The sequence below is a fragment of the Megalobrama amblycephala genome, linkage group LG24, assembly GCF_018812025.1.
Source record: "Megalobrama amblycephala isolate DHTTF-2021 linkage group LG24, ASM1881202v1, whole genome shotgun sequence".
In the NCBI taxonomy this organism is placed as follows: domain Eukaryota; kingdom Metazoa; phylum Chordata; class Actinopteri; order Cypriniformes; family Xenocyprididae; genus Megalobrama; species Megalobrama amblycephala.
The window spans coordinates 3,714,978-3,731,256 of record NC_063067.1 but is presented as its reverse complement, the minus strand read 5'-3'; the positions used below and the strand labels follow the sequence as shown (position 1 = coordinate 3,731,256).

General features: G+C 33.5%; 2 protein-coding genes across 7 annotated transcripts in view; one reads left to right on the top strand and one right to left on the bottom strand.

The window, feature by feature from the left end:
- Positions 1 to 3,467, top strand: part of dlgap4a (discs, large (Drosophila) homolog-associated protein 4a) — a 180,288-nt gene extending 176,821 nt beyond the window's left edge. For all 6 annotated transcript variants that reach the window (XM_048177438.1, XM_048177437.1, XM_048177435.1 and 3 more), the window contains 2 exons: positions 363 to 515; positions 2,141 to 3,467. In XM_048177438.1, the coding sequence (XP_048033395.1) occupies positions 363 to 515; positions 2,141 to 2,365 (378 nt within the window). In that variant the 3' untranslated portion in view covers positions 2,366 to 3,467. The remainder of the gene's footprint in view (positions 1 to 362; positions 516 to 2,140) is intronic.
- A 6,236-nt stretch (positions 3,468 to 9,703) lies between these two features.
- On the bottom strand, positions 9,704 to 16,074 carry myl9a (myosin, light chain 9a, regulatory). The gene is made up of 5 exons (XM_048177928.1): positions 15,914 to 16,074; positions 15,096 to 15,302; positions 12,533 to 12,694; positions 12,174 to 12,345; positions 9,704 to 9,875 (listed from the first exon to the last, which is right to left on the bottom strand). The coding sequence occupies exons 2-5, from the start codon at positions 15,280 to 15,282 to the stop codon at positions 9,872 to 9,874; spliced, it is 525 nt and encodes a 174-aa protein (XP_048033885.1). The 5' UTR covers positions 15,283 to 15,302; positions 15,914 to 16,074; the 3' UTR covers positions 9,704 to 9,871.
- Between the last annotated feature and the right edge of the window lie 205 nt (positions 16,075 to 16,279).

The window sequence follows — 16,279 nt, the reverse complement described above, 5'->3', positions numbered from 1 at the left end:
ACCCAGAACCGCTCATGTGACTCTCAAACATGAGGCTGGAGTTGAAGCGCCCTCTACTGGCACTCTGTCCACATGACTGAACGCTGATGTTCTCAGCACCTCATTTCAGTTCGTTCATCTAACATCGATTGAAGATTTCATAAGGTCATATCGGTGTTGTAGTGTATGTACCGTATGTTACACAGTAGGACTCGAATCATCATTGTGCTGGTTGAGAAATAAAATCATATTACAAATATGTATTGGTCTTTTTGACACACAATCCGATTCAATGGACCTGAAGTGGACAGATGTTCTCTGACAGTTTCTCTTGGTATTTAAAAGTGCACTCAAGCCACAGGTCTGATGTCTGTTTCCGTCAGGATGCAAACGCTCAGCCGCGGCCCACCGCGCAGGATCTGGCCGGATTCTGGGATCTGCTGCAGCTGTCCATCGAGGATATCAGCATGAAGTTCGACGAGCTCCACCTCCTCAGGTCCAATGACTGGAAGATGTCTGAGACCCAGGACAAAAAGGTCCAACTCATGTACCTTTCCAACATCATTACGCTTCCCTTTGCTTGTATATCCAATGTGAAGGTAGAATGAAGTTCTGGTTTCTGGTTATACGTCAGTTTTTGGCGCCTTATTGGCGCTGCCCATACATGTGATGAAAATCTAGTGTGTCAGATGCTACCTGTAATACACTATTCAAATGTAGTAAGTGATAGTTTTGTAGTTACGTAGTTTTTTTTTATTTTGTTATAAGCTGGTGGAGTGAATTTTAAGTTAATGTTAATGATTACATTTAATATTTGTTTTATTATTTTTATTAATAACTTAATTATTTTAATAGTTAAAATTAATATTCATTAAATATGTTTTATATATAAATTCATTTCATTTATATTCTATTTTATATATAAATTATTAAATATTTAGTATTTTATATTTTTTTTAAATAAATATTTAATATTAGTTAGCATAGTGTATTTTAATATTATATTTTATAAATGATTTAAAATGTTGTGTATTTTATGTTTATTTTATTTTTAGTAAATTTAATTTTAATGTTATAAGCTAGTGCATTTTATTGGTATAAATTAATATTAATAATTAAATTAATTAAAAATATTACATTTTTTTTAATTGACTTTTTTTTATTATAAGTTTAATAGTTAAATAAAATTGATATATATATATATATATATATATATATATATATATATATATATATATATATATATATATATATATATATATATATATATATATATATTTATATCAATATTTTTGTTATTACAAAACTGGTGATACCCACCCACGTATCACCGGGTATCATCTGTAATATTTATTTATGTTTATTTATTAATATTACTATTTTTCTTCTAAAGTAACTGAGGCTTGCAGTATGATATTTAATATTTTATCTTATATAGTGTGTATATATAATATATTAATATATATAATATTAATTGTTTTTATATATATATAATCATTATTTAATAATTATTTTAATCGTTAAAAAGAGTATTAATCATTGCATGTGAATTAAAAAAAATATATATAATCTCACTGGATATCATCTGTAATATTTATTTATTTGTTTGTTTATTTATTAATATTACTATTTTTCTTCTGAAGTAGCTGAGGCTTCAATGATATAATATTTTATCTTATATAGTGTATATATAATATATTAATTGTTTTTTTAAAATATAATCATTATTTAATAATTATTTTAATCATTAAAAAGAGTATTAATCATTGCATATGAATTTAAAAAATGTATATATACATATATCTCACCAGATATGATCTGTAATATTTATTTATTATTAGTCCTTTTTTTTCTGAAGTAACTGAAGCTGCAGGATGATATTTAATATTAGTGATTGTGAATTTTATTTATTTATGATTTAATAATTATTATTTAAAATGTTAAAAAACGAACATTAATCACTGAATAGAAGTTTATAATATTTCTTTCATAAATAATTTCTTTTAGAAATATATATAGTTTTTTTATATATATATATATATATATATATATATATATATATATATATATATATATATATATATATATATATATATATATATAAATAAATGTAACATTTAGCATTATAATCACATTTTAATTGTTAAATGACTGTCCTCAGGAGGAGAAGAAGTCTGCTCCAGCCCACACACCAAAGAAGACTGTAAAGGTAAAATCCAGCGGCGGGAAGGAGAAGAGCGGCGACTCTTTGGCCGACAAGCAGCGTCAGGAGGCCAGAAAGCGACTGATGGCGGCCAAGCGAGCCGTGTCCGAGCGGCAGAACTCCGCCACCGAGAGCGCCGAAAGCATCGAGATCTACGTCCCCGAGGCTCAGACGCGACTCTAATGAACCACAAAATAACAAACTCCTCCCACTCCAGAGACGCTTTCTCGCGCTCACGGACACGCTCACCCGTACAGAGCGCACCGCGGTCGGATCTAAAGGTGAATGGCCGAAAACAACGAGCAAAAAAATCCAATAAAAAGAGCGAGAAATTGAATTTGAACGCTGCCGCAGAAGAACCTCCTGTTGAAGTTTGTTTATATGGTTTCCCCTTGTTATAATTATAAATGTTATAAAAGTTAACTATCTCATGGAATATATCAAGACTTTGTCTGTAAATTGTGCTAATATCTCTGATGATGAAAAGACGTTCTTTACCGTGTCAGATCTCAGACCCTTTACACTCGTCACATGACCCGCTTCACACGTCACATGACCCACGGACAGCATGCACTCAGGATCCTGCACGTGTGCACTTGTCTTTCATCAGCGCAGTCTTCCTGTTCTCACAAACACCTTTCTTTTCTTCGTCGGGAGCACGGACACGTGACTTTATCGCGCGAAGCGTTTGAATGGCGTTGCGTATGTGAATGTTTCACTGCATCTGGAGTTTTGATGGTACGAGAGATACTTGAAATCTGAAGCGGATCACCGTAGGAAGTCGTAGAGTAGCACAGGAAGCAGTTTTTAGCACTCCGCTAGTTTTGTTTTTCACGTCACTTTTCACTCCAGTAAAACTGAATGCAGAAACACATTTCAGCTTGATTTATTTTCCACGTCAAACAATCCATTTATATTTAATAATAGGGTTGAAATATGACCTCTCGACTTTGTTTTTATGATGAATGTTTTAAAACGTCAACAGTGACTGTCCAGATTTTTACTTGGGCCAACTTCCTGTTTGTTTTGTAATAATATTATTATTATTATTATTATTATTATTATTATTATTATTATTAATAATATTATTTTAATTTTGAATTTTGTTTTCTGTTGTCCATTCATTCCATGTGTTCTTCAGCACGGTTTCCTGATGCTACGGTTCAACCGTACAACCGTGTCTTTGTGTGACCAATTAGAGCCCTTCATTTGTGATCAACAATGTTTTTTTTTTGTTTTTTTTAATTATTATTTGACAGATATTAAAAACTTCCGTTACCCAAAAGCTGATTTAGTTGTTTCAGTGTCAGATTTCCACACATTGAGCCCAAAAGTGTCACAGTATTTACTCTCTTTTCAGTATGTTAACCATCTTTATAGTTAACTGTGCATATTAAACTAGGTTCAGATGTTTTCAACACACTTCACCTTTCAGATCTTGGAGAATCACTGCCGGTTTGTTCATGTGCCAGTGTGAAAATGGAGGAAAATTGTGTTTAAATGATGAGTGAATTGGTTTTAATGACACTTTTATTCATTTTTACAGAGTTTGTATTCCATTATAAGCATTAAGTGCATCAGATCTGAAGGACAAAGTCTTGTTCACTCTGTATCTGAGCTAGAAGGTCTGCTGGTCCACGTGAATGTTTCAGGAGCTGTGGTGTGTGAAGTTCAAACTTGCTTTAACACGAGTCATGTTCATTAAGGTGCAGTAAGCAATTTCTGAGAAATGCTGTTCATATTTGAAATCACCAAAACAAACACGCCCCTAACCAAAAGGATCTTGATAGCTCCAGCCCCAAATTAAAAAAAACACTATATGCAGCACATGCACCTCCCCCTCATGAGTGGACACGCCCCTTACTGCTGATTGGCTGTGTGTTTTCTGGCACTCAGTCCAATCCACTTTCAACAGCGTTTCACAGAAATCAGTTACTGCACCTTTAAATCTTCTGTTTGTTCACATAATGATGACTGAGGATTGAACAGAGTTACTCATCCTGAACACAAATGATTCACTTTAGATCTGGATTTTAGCAGCCTCTCCCTTCCTCTCGAAACAGGCAGTTATAATTAATCATATTTTTGTGGATACTGTGATACTCTACCATTCAAAAGTTTGGGGTAAATAAGATTTAAAAAAAAAAAATAATAATTGATCATAAGTGACCGTAAAAACATTTATAATGTTACAAAAGATTTCTGTTTCAAATAAATGCTGTTTATTGAACATTCTATTCCTGAAAAAGTAACATTGCGAAACGTATATATCACGGTTTTATTAAGCAGAAAAACTTAAGCAGCAAATCATCATATTAGAATGATTTCTGAAGGATCATGTAACACTGAAGACTGGAGTAATGATGCTGAAAATTCAGCTTTGATCACAGGAATAAATTACATTCGCATAGAAAAGTTATTTTTAATAATAGACCTAATAATAATTCACAATCTTACTGATTTTACTGCATTTTTGATCAAATAAATGCAGCCTTGGTGAGCAAAAGAGACTTCAAAAAAGGCACGAGGGTGAGTAAAAGATGAGTTTTGTGGGAATGTTTACATGCACTGATATTCCTCAATCTGAATAAATCCAATGCAGCTGCAGATTCTGAAAGTTCTGTTTATATCTGCAGTCCATTTCAAGCATTCGTTTGCATCTGTTCAAACAAAATTTCAGCGGATATGGCAGGTTTTTTTTCCTTGATCATATATATGAAAATATGTCTGAAGTGTTTTTTCTTTAAAGTAATACGTAAATAAACATACAAACAATCACACTAATTTTGAATCCGATTGAGAAATTAGTTTGGTGTACAACTGGGCCTGAAACTAACTTTTTGCCACACCTGCCAATGGCCGATGACTTAAGAAAATTTACCGGCCATGAAACTGTTTTTTGCAAAAACAGGCAGTTATGACAAATTTTAGATACCAGTGAAAATTCACAATTTTCAGGTACAGAAATTTAATAAAGTAATCAAATGTAAAATAACACTGCTGAATAAATTAAACATAAATTAAACCTCATATACAGTAGTTAAAAATCTCATTCAGTCAAGAGCAGTGAGTGATTTTTCTTTGTCTTTTGTTGTTTGATTAACATTAAGGACAGACAGTAGCAGGCGTTTATTAGGCTGCTGTCACTTTAAGAGCTGCACAGATCCAACATACTGATACGCAATCGTTTCCTAAACAGTTTATGTTCACTTGAGACATAACTGACCATGTTTACAAGGATACTCGCTAATACGGTTATTTTCAAGCGCTGGAAGAGAGTTCAATTCAGTATTGGAGCACTGTCTTGATACGCGGCTTTCTGTGCGCGCAGAAAATTTCCCACACGGCGGGTAACGAATCGAGTTCTGTTTTGCGTAGTTTTGCGCTTGAATATTTCATTTGGCAAGGTTTAAACTTTTGTGGCTACACAACAATGGCCCATCAACTGTTCACGTTCTCACAACATTGCTTTGCTAGAATTCATAAAAATATTACCGGCCAATTGCGATCGAGACCAGTTCATATACTCGCCAACACCGATTTTTACTCGCTTTTGGTGCTTGGCGAGTGTTAATTTTAGACCCCGAGTACAAGGCTAATATTTTCCTGTTTAACAGATTTTATACATCACAGCTTTTAATCGGATTTCAGGTCGATCGAGGTACGTGTTTACATGAAAAGTATTCAATCCGACTGAGCTGTCAATCCGATAATTAACAGATTGTTAGATTGCATGTAAACCAAAGGAATGTGCAGCTTTTATGGAATACAATAATTACCATAAATTGTTCATTTCTCATTCAAAATTCAATTCTTGACCCAAAATAAAAATCCCAGTCTACTGTGAGGTTTCAAAATGTGAGGGCATTCATGTGCAATTTTTACCTAGGAAACTCGTATTTATGATAATTCCGAAAGCACGTGAAGGCAGCATTAGTCTTTGTTCATGGTCATTGGTAAATATTGATTATTAAACAAAATAATATTTAAGCAGAGTTGAACCATTCACATTCAGATTGTATATTGGCTTTTTTATTATCTGACCAATAACTTCTGGACCAATCCCAGCTCAGAATGCTCGGATTAATCAAACGTTTTACACAGTTGACTCGAGCAATAAAGTAGCATCTTATGTCACTGTTTGTTATAGATGAGAAGTGTTTTCTCAATCGTCCAGACGTGTGAACGTTGACTTTACGTTCTTCCTGTTCATCGTGTTCAACTTTGATGTCTGTTTTTCCGTTCTCAAGTTTCCTCACCTGCTTTTCCAACAGATACTGATATTCAGCACAAATTTCTGATCAATGCATGTCAGCAATATCAGAGTCTTCAAACCTTTGTGTTCCTGTGGAAGGATTGATTATTTGCTTTTGACTGAGTATCAATGAACTCAAACCCATCGAATCTTAATAGGGCTAAACTGGACTGACACTTATGGACTTTCAATGGACATCTCGCCTGCCTTTGTATATTTTTATTTATTTTATTATAATTGTGTGTGTGTCAGATGCTAATGGACACAAATCAAATGTATTTCACATTGTCATATTGTTCTTATGATAACTTTGGAGAGAAATATTGTAGACGGAGAGGGCCGATACGGATGCTTTCATGCACGTCATCTTGTATTTGTTCAAGCCATCAGGTTGTTTCTTGCACTTTTGTGTGTTTATAGTGAATCACCAGAGTTAAATGAACTCTTTTAGTGGTAAATGGCACTTTCCATTAATAGGCTGCAAATTTGTGTTTAATTGTCAGTTTTAAAATTCAGATGTTTTGAATTCAATAGGCTTTTGATAAAAATATAAATTTTAATGACCTTATTTTTTTTATTATTTTAATATTTAGCAGTGTAGCCAAAATTATTTCATGAAAAAGTGTGTGTGTGTATATATGAAGACATCAGATGCAAAAGTCTCTAAGTGCTGTCTGATATTTTCTTCTAAAATTAGCATTTTTATCAAGCTCGTATGTTTAGGTTCAATAATTTCACTTTAATGGCAATTAATAGGTCCTTTTTATTGCCATTAAGGTGAAATAATTGAACATAAACATATGAGCTTCATAAAAGTACTCATTTTAGAAGAAAATTTCAGACGGCACTTAGAGGCTTTTGCATCTGAAGTCTTCATACATATATATATATATGACTTCAGATGCCTCTATATATTATATAATATATATATTATAAGCCTCTATATATTATATATTGTGTGTATTTGTGTATACACACACATATATAAGTGCTGTCAAACCATTAATTGCAATTAATCATACACACAAGTGCTGTCAAATCGATTAATCATATATAAGTACTGACAAATCGATTAATCATATACACATATAAGTGCTGTCAAATCGATTAATCACAATTAATCATACATATGCACATATAAAAGTGCTGTCAAATCGATTAATCATACATATGCACACATAAAAGTGCTGTCAAATCGATTAATCATACATATGCACACATATAAGTGCTGTCAAATCGATTAATCGTATACGCGTAAGTGCTGTCAAATCGATTAATCACAATTAATCATGCACATGCACGCATATAATTGCTGTCAAATCGATTAATCATATACACATATAAGTGCTGTCAAATCGATTAATCACAATTAATCATACATATGCACACATATAAGTGCTGTCAAATCAATTAATCATATACACATATAAGTGCTGTCAAATCGATTAATCACAATTAATCATACATATGCACACATATAAGTGCTGTCAAATCGATTAATCATATACACAAGTGCTGTCAAATCGATTAATCACAATTAATCATGCACAAGCACGCATATAATTGCTGTCAAATCGATTAATCATATACACATATAAGTGCTGTCAAATCGATTAATCACAATTAATCATACATATGCACACATATAAGTGCTGTCAAATCGATTAATCACAATTAATCATACATATGCACACATATAAGTGCTGTCAAATCGATTATCGTATCACTGCTGTCAATTAATCATACAGTGCTGTATGATAAATCATATACACATATAAGTGCTGTCAAATCGATTAATCACAATTAATCATACATATGCACACATATAAGTGCTGTCAAATCGATTAATCACAATTAATCATACATATGCACGCATAGGTGCTGTCAAATCGATTAATCGTATACACATGGGTGCTTTCAAATCGATTAATCATACATATGCACACATAAGTGCTGTCAAATCGATAAATCATATACACATATAAGTGCTGTCAAATCGATTAATCACAATTAATCATACATATGCACACATATAAGTGCTGTCAAATCGATTAATCATACATACACACATAAGTCCTGTCAAATCGATTAATCACAGCTGACATAAAAGTTTGTAAATTTATGTGTATGATTAATCGAGATTAATCAATTATTTATATATATATATATATATATATATATATATATATATATATATATATATATATATATATATATATATAGTTTTTCAAATACTTATTTCAAACCTCTTATAGAATTAATAGAAAATTGTAGTTTGTCAGTCTGAGCATCTTCTGAAGTTTAACCTCCTCCTTTCACTGAATATTTAGACAAAATAACTTCATTAGAGTTTTGAGCATTTTTCATACCCTTTTTGTGGAAAGTGCCAAAATAAACTAGATTAACTAGAATTTAGCTTGTTTAACACTGGTGAATTTATCTGTGTGGTTTGGTTCTGTTTTTGAGCATTGGTATAATAATGAACACATGAAATCTGATCTTGGATCAGTAAATCCAATATGCATAAAAGGCCCAAAAATCCCATCCTTACAGTCCAGAGAAAGAGAGATTTACTATAGATATCTATCAGTGATGGTTATTATTTTTCAGAACTGACATGTTTTAAAGTAATATAGATATACAATGTTACACTCTGTAGATTGTAGGATTGTTGTGGGAACATTTCTTTTACAATCAAAATAAAGTTTTATTTAACAAGAACACCAGAATAAAGGATAGAGTATTTGTTCTTTGAGCCCCATTGGGTTACATTGCTTTTATACTGTTTATGTTCATTTTTTATAGTTCAGCACTATAAAAAAATGTATGATCAATAAGTCATGACAAATGTTTTTCATTACTTTAACTCATCAAAATAATTTAACCAATTGCAACTTCGTTTTTTTAAGTTATACAAGATTCAACTATAGGCAATATTTAAAAAGAAAAACGTTTAAATGACTTGTAGAGCCAATTTGATTATACAACTAAGTTTTGGGGTTTTTTTTTGTTTTTTGTTTTTTTTTCTCCTCAGTTAGTCCATGACATATTGGCTCATATTTTACCAATTTTGGTGTAAAATATCTAAATTTTTTGTTTTAAAAGCTGGATCGACCTATTTATATTGAATTTTGCATGATGCAGCAAAACTTCTAAACAATGAAGAAAGTGGAAAAACATCTTTGTATTTCTATTTAAAATGATGCTTGCATACGTGAGGATCCATTTGCAGAACAAATAATGATTAATTCAGATTCTTATAGAACTTATTCTGAAATGTACAAACTTTATTCTCAATAGATAAGTTCAGAAAAAAACAATATTGTGGAGATTAGGCTTTTTGATATCTTCTTGATAACTTAATATCTTTATCTTCATGTTAAGGACTGTTTTCGTCTTCTGTAGATTCAGTCTTATAACTTACACAGGTGATTTTATCTGGAGAGACAAAGAAAGAAAACAGGTCAAATACTGGATCTTGATGATGTGAAGTATGTTTGCCCATGCAAAACTCGCTGCCACAATGTGAAATATATGATAGTGGTTTTTAGTCAATGTGGTTTCTCATAGAGTGTTGTAGAGATGACATCAAAACCCAGAAGACTAAGGAGCAGTTAGTCTGCGTTTTTGCGGTTAAAATGTTGGGGGTAACGCATTAAAAGTAACACGAGTTAAGTAATCAGATACTTTTTTTCAAGTAACTAGTAAAGTTATTACTAAATTACTTAAATTATTAAATTTACAACAAAATATCTGAGTTACTTTTTCAAATAAGTAACACAAGTTACTTTATTTTCCCATGTATTGACTGACAGCTCTTCTGTCTCCATGTTGAGAGAAATCGAGAGTAAGTGCAGAGGTGTTGAGTGAACATGATGGTTATTCTAGACTAAATGTGAACATGCATTTACTCATCTCACTTGCACAAAAACAGATTCAGTATTCCGCAAAATGAATAAAAACAGTGAAATCCAAATTCAGGAAGCTGCAATGATTAAATATGTTAAATTACACAAATATACTTTATGTATTTAATCTCACTTTATTGTTTTTGCTGCTGACCTTTGATTGTTCAGTTCAACCATACTATTAAGCAATATTGAGTTAAAGGGGCTCTATGTAAGATCTTTACTTTAATAAAGCATAAAAATACCCCGATATGTTTGCAGATATTTAGGAAACATGCTAAGTTCACCTACTTGTTTCTCAGAAAATCAATGCTACAGCCAGATATTCTACTTTGAAATGTGCGTTCAGAACGTTTGTCTTTGTTTTGGTTTGTGCAAAACCGTGTGCTGCCAGTTTATCCAATAGTATATCAACATCACAGTTTGCCAGTTGGCAGAAAACACTGCGTATTGCAGACATGGAAACCAGCAAACAAACTGGGTCAGAGAATCGCACATTCTACCTGACCTAAAAAGCCTCTGAATCCATCTAAATATCTCTATGAACAACAGCATATTAAAACAGATAAATCAACTCATCAGCTTACAGTGTGAATTGCGCTCCCTATTGTTGCTGGCAACCCGCGTCTTTGAAGGAGGGGGCGGGCCAAACAATATTTTGAATTTGGACTGCAGTACCTATTTTGAACACTGGGTGTCATTCCTACATAGAGCCCCTTTAAACATCACAATTGTTTAATTTTTTGTTTTTATTGTTGAAGTAAATGTGGTGAATTTTCTTCTCCTGTATCCTTTTTTTCTTTAATCCAGAATGGCAGCACAGCTGAAAGGTCAGTTTTAGCTGCGCCCTCTACTGTACAGGTGTGAATTTATTAACCAGGTGTGGTTATTTGTTTCACTTTTGGTGTGAAAGAGCCTTTACATTTGTGAAAAACAGAACTTTTTTTGTTTATAAAAAACAAACAAGCAAGCCCAGCCCAGATGAGAAAAAGTAACACACAGGTAATGTAATTTACTTTCCATAAAAAGTAACTAACGCAAATTGAGTAACGCAATATTATAATGCATTAATTTTAAAAGTAACTTTCCCCAACCCTTGCGGTCAGTAGAACGAATGAAAGCGTAACGCTTAAAGATATGGCAAGTCAAAAAGGTCAGAATTACGCTGTAGCTGAATCGCGTTTACATCAAAACGTTTAAGATGATTTTAGCGCCATCAAATACGGCGTCCACGTTCTAAACGGCGTAAAAACGTGCGCAAATTGTTTTAGTGTTTGTGAAAAGTGCCGTTTTTTTAGGTCGTTTGGCTTGACACGAGACGCAGTAAAAAAACGCTTTTTTAATTGCACAAATAGCATGCGTTTTTTACTCCGTTTTCCATGTAGTATGATGAGCCATGCCCGCTGATTTCCACAACCACAACTGTTCTTACCCAGACAATGATGGCCTGAGTCAGACCAGACCAATTTAACGTTGATAGTTAAGTACATGGTGTTTTTATCAATTGGTGTGCATTTTTTATGGTGTTTGGAATGAGGAGGGCGTATTTGATGGCACTAAAATGGTCTTAAACCCCGTCAAATAAGTCCTTTTGGATGTAAACGTGATTCATCTTTACCGTAATTCTGACCCTTTTGGCTTGCCATATAAAGACATCTGTTTAGTCCAAGTTATGTTTACCACAGACCTTATTTTACTCGTATATTGAAAACCCCCATTATAAAAACCAATAGGAACCACTGGCGAATTATTCTTCCAGGTTTTGATGTTGAAGACTGATCTGGATCATCAATATCAGTAGATATTAATGTTTTATGCATGTTTTTACATGTCATCCTTGTCTTTGGCGCCGTGTTTGAGGATGCGAGTGAACTCTACGTAGTTGAAGTTTCCTTTCTTGTCGATTGGCGCCTCGCGGAAGAGCTCGTCCACTTCTTCATCTGTGAAACGATCGCCCATGGTGGTCAGCAGCTCTCGAAGATGATCCTCATGTATGAAACCTGTTAGAGACGAACGATTATAATAAAATGTCATGTCATTTTAAACTGTCAATCCTGTAACCTTTATGAGGGAATAATTATACCCCAATATATATTAAAATGTATTAATTTGGCTTGAGATGGTGCAATGCAGTTTATTAACACTTGAACACATTATTTGTCTGATAGATTAAAGTCCTCGCTGTACCAGAAGCATCTTCATCGAAGCAGGTGAAGGCGTTTCGAATGACGTCTTCAGGGTCCGTTCCGTTCAGACGTTCTCCAAACATGGTGAGGAACATAGTGAAGTTGATGGGGCCTGGAGCTTCACTCATCATCCCCTCCAGGTACTCGTCAGACGGGTCCTTCCCTGGATCAAACAATCACATCAGTAAACCCTCCAATGCACACACTAAACCTGCTCTTCACATCAACTTCACTGTCCTGGCCTAAGTTTCATTTGTGTTGGTGAATCCATTCCAGTGCAGTTGGTGATAAATGGTTGATATTTTGCATGTTATTTGGCCTGCAAAATATTACTGCAAAAAGACATTACTGGATGATTCTTACAAAACCTCATCTTACATAAGGTCATATTTCAGCCCAAAACCAAGAGAAAAATGCCTATTTAAAAATATATATATATATATATATATATATATATATATATATATATATATATATATATATATATTTAGGTGGAAAAACCCTAATCTTACATGCTAAAGCCATATTTCACCCAAAAATCAACACAAACATTAAGCCTTTTTTTTTTTTAAATAAATAAATAAATAAATAAAATATTAAGGAAAAATAAATAATTGGATGAATCTTACAAAACATAAAATTTTGCATGCTTATTTAGAATCATATATTGCATGTGCTCACCTAATTTCATGAAGTTCAGAGTTTTCTTTTAGGAAATATTATGCAATGAATGATGTTCGGGACAGTTGACGGGCCAGTGCTGCACCATCACGAAACTTTAAGCCTTGCCAATTAAAATATTCAAGCGCATGAAGACACAAAAGAAGCTCATTTCGTTACTCGCTGTGTGGGAAGGTTTCTGTGTGCAAACATCCGAAGCGCACCCAGAAATCCGTGACAGCACGCAAATACTGAATTGAACTGTCTTATTGCACTTGAAAATGTCCGTAATGGCAAATATCCTCGTAAACGTAGTCAGTTATGTCTCAAGTGAACATAAACAGTATATTGGATCCGTGAATTAGCTCTTAAAGTGACAGCAGCCTAATAAACCTGTCTGTCCTTAATGTTAATAAAGCAACAAAAGACAAAGAAAAATCACTCACTGATCTTGACTGAATAAATTTTGTATCTATAATAAGGATTAATCTATGTTTAATTTATTCAGTGACGACTATGCAGTGCTATTTTATATTTGATTACTTTATTAAATTTCTGTAAGCTGAAAGTTGTGAATTTTCACTGGTATCTAAAATTTTGGTGCCTGTTAAAGGGTTAGTTCACCCAAAAATGAAAATAATGTCATTAATGACTCACCCTCATGTCGTTCCAAACCCGTAAGACCTCCGTTCATCTTCGGAACACAGTTTAAGATATTTTAGATTTAGTCCGAGAGCTTTCTGTCCCTCCATTGAAAATGTATGTACGGTAGACTGTCCATGTCCAGAAAGGTAATAAAAACATCATCAAAGTAGTCCATGTGACATCAGTGGGTTAGTTAGAAGTTTTTGAAGCATTTTGGTCCAAAAATAACAAAAAATATGACTTTATTCAGCATTTGTCTTCTCTTCCGGAATCCTTTCCATTGAATTGATTCCATTGAATCCTTTCATCTGTCGGCGTTGGTAATGCACTTTTACGTCGCCATGGTTGTTTTTGGCGATTAGGACATGCACACTTACACACCATTTTAAAAATAGGAGGTCTTACGGGTTTGGAACGACATGAGGGTGAGTCATTAATGACATAATTTTCATTTTTGGGTGAACTAACCCTTTAATCTTCAGAACACAAATTAAGATATTTTTGTTTCATTTTCATTTCATTTTATTTTGCTTTGGAGCGTTATGAATCTTTTGTGTCGAATCATGATTTGGATCACGTGTCAAACCGCCAAACTGCTGAAATCACGTGACTTTGGAGCTCTGAACCGGTGATTCATTATGCTCCAATGCTTCCTGAAGCAGTGTTTTGAAATCGGCCATCACTATATAAGTCGTTATTTATTTATTTTTTTTTGGCGCACCAAAAATATTCTTGTTGCTTTATAATATTAATATTGAACCACTGTACTCACATGAACTGATTTAAATATGTTTTTAGTACATTAATGGATCTTGAGAGAGGAAATGTCATTGCTGGCTATAAAGGCCTCACAGAGCCATCGGATTTCAACAAAAATATCTTAATTTGCGTTCCGAAGATTAACGAAGGTCTTACGGGTGTGGAACGACATGAGGGTGAATAATTAATGACAGAATTTTAATTTTTGGGTGAACTAACCCTTTATCTGGCTTCTTTTTTTTTTTTTTTTTTTTTTTTTTTAGCAAAAACAGCTTCATGGCTGGTAAAAAAAAAAATATTTATGGCCAGTACATTTTCTTAAGTCTTCGGACATTGGAAGGTGTTTAAATAAATAAATAAATATTTAATTATTTAATTATTTTATTTTTATTTTGGGCTGAACTTATATGTGTGTGTATGTATATATATATATATATATATATATATATATATATATATATATATATATATATATTATATATTTATATAAAATGTATTACCAAGAGAGGCCAACATGTCATGTAGATCCTCCTTATCGATGAAGCCGTCTCTGTTCTGATCGATCATATTAAAGGCCTCCTTGAACTCCTGGATCTGTGATTGGTCGAACATGGCGAAGACGTTGGAAGTGGCCCTCTGCGGGCGCTTCTTTGTGGTCTTTCCTTTGGCACGCTTGGCCGCAGACATTTTGACCGCAGGGTTTGGTTCTGCAGAAGGAAGAGATAAGAGATTAAATTCATTAGAGTCGACTTATCGCAGTCTGGAGGAAAATACACAATGCAACAGAGCAATGCCATCGACTCAAGTATGATGGATGAAGTATGTTTTCAATCTCTTGTAAGAAAAAATTGCATGAAAAAACACAATATATGCATCCAGTCTTATATCATAATAGTTACAGATGCTGTCGACATGAAATTGACATGACTTTTCAGCAGCATCCTGCGGTGACATGCTATAATTCATCAAAAACATTTTTATTTTTTTTTTGTAATTCTTCTATATGGAATATTATACTGAAAACAATTTCATTTATCACACCACAATGCCAATTAAATCAAGCCAGTAAAGACTAAAAATAGTGACACTTGAGATATACTTTCACTTATACATAAATATTTGAACTCAAAATCTTGATGTCGAATTATAAAATGTATAATTTCACACTATACATATTTCAAATGTAAAACATCCTATTAAATCACTGTTTTGAAACTATAATGCATGTTCTCTGCTAGCACTCATCAGAGGTTCAGACTGAAACTGTCTTATATCTGTTAACCATTAACAAAACCAAAAGTTCTTAGAGTAAGTGTACCTTGTTTTCCCGTAGAAAAAGGTGGAGACGAGCTGTGTGCGTTGGGTCTGTTCGTCTGCTGGGCTGAAGGGAAGTTTGTTTGGTTTTTCAGGCTTTTCTCCACACCTCCCTGTTCCTGAACGGCCAATAAGGTCAGCCTCCCGTCTGGAGCCTTTAGCCATACAAGGCAAAGGAATCTGAGAGCCGCAGATCTCGCATATCCTGAGAAACAGCAGAGCGTTTTCACAATGGCTCGGGTCTGGCCAGAAGGAGGCCTTATTTAGCAAATAAATGACTAAGTGTGCAGCACAAAAGAAACATTTCCTTTGGCAGTCAGTGCAGATGAAGACCAGCGCAGGGCGGCTTTCGAAAGTCATTTCGGGGCCT

Coding starts and splice junctions, on each gene's coding strand:
- myl9a (XM_048177928.1), bottom strand. CDS start 15,282: ATGTCTGCGGCCAAGCGTGCCAAAGGAAAGACCACAAAGAAGCGCCCG. Junction 12,695..15,095: donor TGACATGTTGGCCTCTCTTG/GTAATACATTTT, acceptor TGTTTGATCCAG/GGAAGGACCCGTCTGACGAG. Junction 12,346..12,532: donor CTTCGATGAAGATGCTTCTG/GTACAGCGAGGA, acceptor CGTCTCTAACAG/GTTTCATACATGAGGATCAT.